This window comes from Amphiura filiformis, chromosome 5 (assembly GCF_039555335.1).
Source record: "Amphiura filiformis chromosome 5, Afil_fr2py, whole genome shotgun sequence".
NCBI classification, from domain to species: Eukaryota; Metazoa; Echinodermata; class Ophiuroidea; order Amphilepidida; family Amphiuridae; genus Amphiura; species Amphiura filiformis.
Window position 1 is genome coordinate 49,959,521 of NC_092632.1, and position 6,048 is coordinate 49,965,568.

Consider the following 6,048-nt stretch of genomic DNA (forward strand, 5'->3'; position numbering starts at 1 on the left):
GGTCGTGTCCTTTTTGACCTTAGACTTAATCACAGTATCGTAGACTCCTGGAAGTCTGATCCTCCTCCGTCTTTGTTGATAGATGGCTGGTGCCTTTGATTTGCACCGTTCCCTTGACACCTCGTTCAAACCACGTGTGGTTTCTGTCTAAGATATTGACCTTTTGATCAGTTTAGCTGATGAAAGATGGAGTAACCATCTGAAAATTCCGAGACGTAGGAATAACATTCTTGTGTTTGGATCAAAACTTAATCTTTAATCAGCTCATCAATATATGCAGATGCAAATCAAATCAATGATTTGTAGACTAAGAAGACAATCTAAAACAGAATCTGCATCCAGGTTGGAAGCCAGTGGCAACTACAAAGTTTTACACTGTCTGACTTCTAAACACCAACAATAAGACGCTTACCGCACTCACAGGTAAACCATAATAAGTTAGTGCACCAATCAAGTCGCGATGAGATGAATGCATGGACGACTCACTCAGTGGTAGCTTTGTCGAGAAAGTTTTCCAATAGTCAACAGAGAATTGGTAGCAACACGACTCGCATTGCTAAAATGGGATGTCATCAACATAATATGATCGTCGAACACAACTCCAAGATCACGCACTACTATGGAAATAGTATTCACCTCCGCGCCGATATAGATGAAATTGGCACGGTCTTCCGGAATGAGATGCGATATGAATAAGCTCTGTCTTAGTATTGTTGAGCATTAGTTTGTTGGCAACATCGACTATGCATGTTTCAGAGTATGTGATCACATAATAGTGTAAAGTTCCATGCCCTTGATGTTGTGAGCTTCGCTATATAGATAACTCAGCAGCCCAATGACCGACCACCTCTCTCTTATTATCAATTGCACGTAACATATCATTTTGTACCCGAGGGCAGTTTCAGTGTAGCAGTTTTTCTATAAGCTGACTGGATGTTTCTCTTAAGGTCATTTTCACCTAAATATTCATGCAGCTGGATAGACTTTGCTAGTAAATGGTACATGTAGATTGGACACTCTGCTCAGTAGTTCCGAGCAGTTCAGAGATTTGTTTTCTTCAAGTTAGGAGCTACAATGGGATACATAAGCGATGGACGAACATAACCAGTGGAAAGAGAAAAATTAACATTCTGAACAATTTTAGGATGAACAACGTCCAGGAATTCCTTCGGCAAAGAGGTAGATACAGGATCATGTATAAAAAACTTGGTTGGTGAGTCCGTGATTGTAGCAGATGCTAGAAGGATGAAAGCGTCGAACTTACGACTCAAGAATCTCAGCAGCACATATGGTTCCATGCAGTCTAAGATGTATCAAGTTTGTTACATAGAGAACTGACCAAATCTGCAAGCTTGTCAGCAACTTGAACTTCCTGATCGGTGCCAGATGAATATTAAGTAGGCCCTAGAGCCGCCTTTACTACTGTCTTAATTCCGATCGTAAGATGAAAACGTCTAAAACGTGAGTAAATTATTGGATAGTAAAACAACATTTGCCAATAACTTGACTGCTTGATGTTGATTTCAATTATTTTACTCAAAGTTACACATATTTATAAAACTCGTTGACAATTTCTTCAACGCCTTCGCTTGCACTTCGCGCTAATTTTACCAAATTGAATTTCTCGGTGATCTTAGTGCCGTCAGGATGTTTGCCTATTTCCAATTCCGGGTCTAGTCGTTCCACAAACTCTTTGTGCTTATCCACATTGGTCAAATTTGCCATAGCTGACACCCACTTGTACGTTGCTGGGTTAGTTGCCGGCTGCACCTGCATGTTGGTGAAATAAAAATACGTGTATGATAGTTATTAATGAGATTAGCTGAAGGAGTTTTTTAAAGTTATTCAATCTAAAATTTTACTCATGACCTTAAGCATTTAGTGTTCACCGACACAGGAGCTCTCACAAGAGGTTTGCTTCTATTCCACTGAACATCAATGGCAAGTGCATGACTTGTGACAAATAGCCACATGTTGTGACAATTATGGCATTGCAATACAAAGTGAAAAGGCGCTATAAAAATGCCGATATTTATTTATTTATTTATTTATTTATTTATTTATTTATTTATTTATTTATTTATTTATTTATTTATTTATTTATTTATTTATTTATTTATTTATTTATTTATTTATTTATTTATTTATTTTATTTTATATCGGTTGAAGTTTAGCGGCTGTTATCTTATAACGACAAAGGCAGCGCTCATTTCCCGAAATGTTTTAACGCTACAAGCATTTCACAACAACAATTATATGTGTAGAAGATCAAAACACCAAATACTAATCCTATGAATTGCAGCAGAGAATAGAATACGCAACGTCTGTCACAACGGATAGTCGGAAATGACGCACACAAAAACGTCGGACTATAAAGATACTTATTTTATATGGACCCGAACCCCTCAAATGAGAAAGTAGGTAGCATTTGGGGAGGCAAAGCTGGCAGAGATAATTGACAGTATGTGGTACACAAAAATGCATGATAGCAATTGAATGAGAGTAGCTTTAGGAGGGAAAAGGTCATCGAACTTTACACATTTTCTGAATGTTACCTAGGCAACAAAAGGTCAAGTACCATTAAGGCTTTGACCTATTTTGATGAATTTAGTAGGTAACGAAAATCCTAGATTGTGCAATACTATCTTTATTTGAATTGTAATATCAAAACGAACATTTTTTCACCCCTTTTGACAAAATTGTAGTACTTTGATATTTATGACCCCCCTCATAAGGCTAAAAATGTGACATCCTAGATAGAACAAACTGTACATTTTGTATAGTTGGAGGGCGAGTTAGCGCAGCGGTAATTCCCTCGCTTTGCACCACTGAGGTCCCAGGTTCAAGCCCCTGCGCGGCCCAAGGACTCATGTGCACTTGGTTTATCCCGATTCCATGCTCGCTCTCGCAGGTTTTCTCCGGGATCTCCGGTTTCCTCCTGTATCGCAAAAATCGCTGATTAGTTGTTTGGTTATCAAAAACTTCCTTCACCCAGTGGAATTTGGGGAGCTGCACAGATAATTGGTGGATGTTACAATCTAAATGCGGATAGGTGTGCGCCGTTCGGCAGCAACCTAGTTGATGCGATCTGATTGTGATGATTCACCATTGCAGCGAAATTACAGCGCTTTGAGTCCTCTAAGATCTGGAGAAAGGCGCTTTATAAATCCAAAATTTATTATTTATTATTTTATTTTCGGAATCCTTAAGACTGGATGAGTACATTGGTATATGGTATTTAACATTTGAAATTTGACTCTGTACAAAAGCTCAATACCGGTTCAATTGCTCTCGCGCATTATTGTGTAACCCATAATGTCGACTACCTATGGTAGTAGTGTAGCTTTGCCCCAAGACCACTCCCCCTCCCACCGGTATCTTCCAGCGTACCGGGCTCACATATATACAGACATGGTCATTACCTTAACTAGGAAGAGGTGCAAATTTGGGAATTTTGTCTTGAAGTCCTTCCATTTGCTTTTGTTTTCCAGTCTGTGGTGAAGCTCTGCTTCGACAGATGGTTGTGAGTGCCCTTGGTTGATATACGGATACTTCCAAGCCCCTTTCTTGGTACCTTCCGGTGTGACTGAGTAGTGTTTCTCTCCAAATTTCATAACTGCGTGATCCAACATATTCCTGGCAGATGTAATAACTCTTTTGCATTGGTCGATGACGTCATTCTCAACAGGTGACTTGTTCAGCAACGACCTTTCAAGGTCAAAATGAGTCGACCTTGTTCCTCTAAAGTGTTTATCCTCTAATTTCATGGCAATGTTTACCATCTTGATTGTATCTTCTTTAGCAGCACGGTCTATATGCTTCTTGTCCTCTGTGTCATCGTGACGAGACAACCCCGCAATTGTACGTGTCCTGGACAAAACACCATCGGGATCCTCTAGGCAATGAATTATCCTGGCGCAGTCTTTACGAAATCGCCAATTTGAAACTTTGTCCCATCCCCAGTCTGCCGGAACAGGGTAGGGACCTGCCACTGACGGGTCCAATGAAGCTCCCAGAGTTAGACATGCTTCGAAACTCCCAACATCTACTGCCGCTAAGAATAGAGACCTAGCGCGATGCTGAAGCTGCTTATTTACCAAAGCCCGACCTTCGGCAAGCTTCCAATCAGCTGTTTTAATCCGCCCTTCTTCGGTGTTTATTTCGCGTAGTTTTCCGACGTAGACTTCTGCCATGTTGAAGTCGGGTTCTTGTCCGCGCTTCAGATGACAATCAATCAATCCTTGAAGGATTTCATGTTTCCTTTCTTCATCATGTTCTTGGCAAGTCTTTAATGCTTTGTCATAGTACTCCAGGGCTGATTTTCGTGAGCGTAATGCTACTTTCTCCATATCACCCACAAAGTGAACCAGCCACCCAAGGCTCTTCAGAGCAATCGAATCTTCCCCATCCTTTTTCAGCTGATCCAAGTTGTATTTTTCGAAGGTTGTTATTGCCCTTTTGCACTCCCACTCTACGTTCCCCTGAAAGCGAGCTACATTGTCGCCATTCGTCACAGTACATTTTGTAACGGCTATTTTAATCCCTTGCTTAAGACGATTCATCGCCTCTTTGCCATGTTTATTTGTATCATATCTGAGCAGAAATAGACCATAATTGACAAAAAGTTTCACACTGGTTTGAGGCATATCATCGTGAATCCGGGTTATTGTCGTCTCGTAGTCTTTTCTCGCGTTATCCATGTACTTTTTACTCATTGCTTTTTTCGTGTATTCTATCTTGGCCATTTTTTCGTATATCGAAGCCCGATCTGTGCGAAATACAACTGAATCGTCCAGATTTATAGCGGTATTTATTGCCTCCAGAGCTAATAGTAGTTCTTTTGATTTCTTGTCACACTGACTTCTTTTTCTCGTTTTCCCTTTTCTGATTTCGCTATATTTACCTAAATGTATCAGTGATGACTGGTGATATAACATTGGGTCAAATTCGTTGTCTTGTATTTTCAAGGCAGCTTGAACACAGTTATACGCCTTCGTCAACTGATTGCGCTTGCGGTAAAATCTAATCGCATGATCGAGAACCTTTATATTTTTTGGTCCTAATTTCAAGGCCTGCTCAACATATTCTGTTGCTTCATCTTGCTTGTCTTCATGAAACAGAACCTCGCCGTAAAAGAGATTTGCGAGAACATGGTCAGCGTTAAGCTGTAAAGCCTTTCTGTACATTTCTCTTTCTAGTTTGGTATATTCAGTTTCATCTTTGGGGATGCCTTCCTTGAATCGTGCAGATCGGCCGTACATCATGCCACAAAACACAAGCAACTCGATTTTATCGTTTTTGTCTTTACATGCATCTGCAGCTCTCTCAAAATAGTTGACACACTCATCTAATCTTGATGGGCCTAGTCGTGCAAGTGCGAACGCTCTGGTGACATCAATGTATGCATCAGATTCTGGTGTGCTCTGCTGTTGTAATCTGCTCACCTCTTGCATATATATTTTCACTTTGTCAGCGTCATGCATCAATTTGCCTCGTATAACTGAGGCTAAGGATTGGTGAACCATGCGATAACCGATTTGTGCCGCTGCGTTGCCAAGGTTTCCAATCTTGTTTTCTGCATCATCCAATGATTTGTTTGCCTCTGTTGGATTCTTTGGGCGCGAATAATCAGACATATAAAGAAATGCTCGAAAAAGTAATACTGGAATAGTCATAAATCCGGGTTCATATTTCAATTTGGTATTTACAGTGTCTACGACTGATTTAATATCTTTGGATCCGTCTGGGGCTAGGTTCCACTCAAAATGACATGAAGTTGAAGATGACACAGCCATGTTCGCATATTGATATTCAATCTGCCTCTGCAATGGTAAAATTAAACAGGACGTTATTGTATTAGGGGGTAGGCCTATAATCAAGGATATTTCTTGGCTTTCTGGTTAAAAATCGCCTACAAAAAGTTTGAAATGTGAAGAATTTCAGAGATCTGTTTTTGGTAAATTCAGGTGTGGTTTAGAGCTGCGCGGTCCAAAAACAGGGCATTTTCCGGGGGAGCATATTCGTATGGTAATTTCTAATGTCAATGTA

At 40.2% G+C, this 6,048-nt stretch overlaps 1 protein-coding gene across 1 annotated transcript; it reads right to left on the reverse strand.

Annotated features, from left to right (window-relative positions):
- Positions 1-372: 372 nt before the first annotated feature.
- On the reverse strand, positions 373-4,894 carry LOC140153307 (uncharacterized). Its single transcript, XM_072176032.1, has 2 exons — positions 3,423-4,894; positions 373-1,770 (listed from the first exon to the last, which is right to left on the reverse strand). Exons 1-2 carry the CDS (start codon positions 4,743-4,745, stop codon positions 1,543-1,545), a joined length of 1,551 nt encoding a protein of 516 aa, XP_072032133.1. The 5' UTR covers positions 4,746-4,894; the 3' UTR covers positions 373-1,542.
- Between the last annotated feature and the right edge of the window lie 1,154 nt (positions 4,895-6,048).

Excerpts from the sequence above, each read along its gene's own strand:
- LOC140153307 (XM_072176032.1), bottom strand. The coding sequence starts at position 4,745 with ATGGCCAAGATAGAATACACGAAAAAAGCAATGAGTAAAAAGTACATG. Across the intron at positions 1,771-3,422 it reads TGCACCTCTTCCTAGTTAAG|GTGCAGCCGGCAACTAACCC; the intron begins GTAATGACCATG and ends ACCAACATGCAG.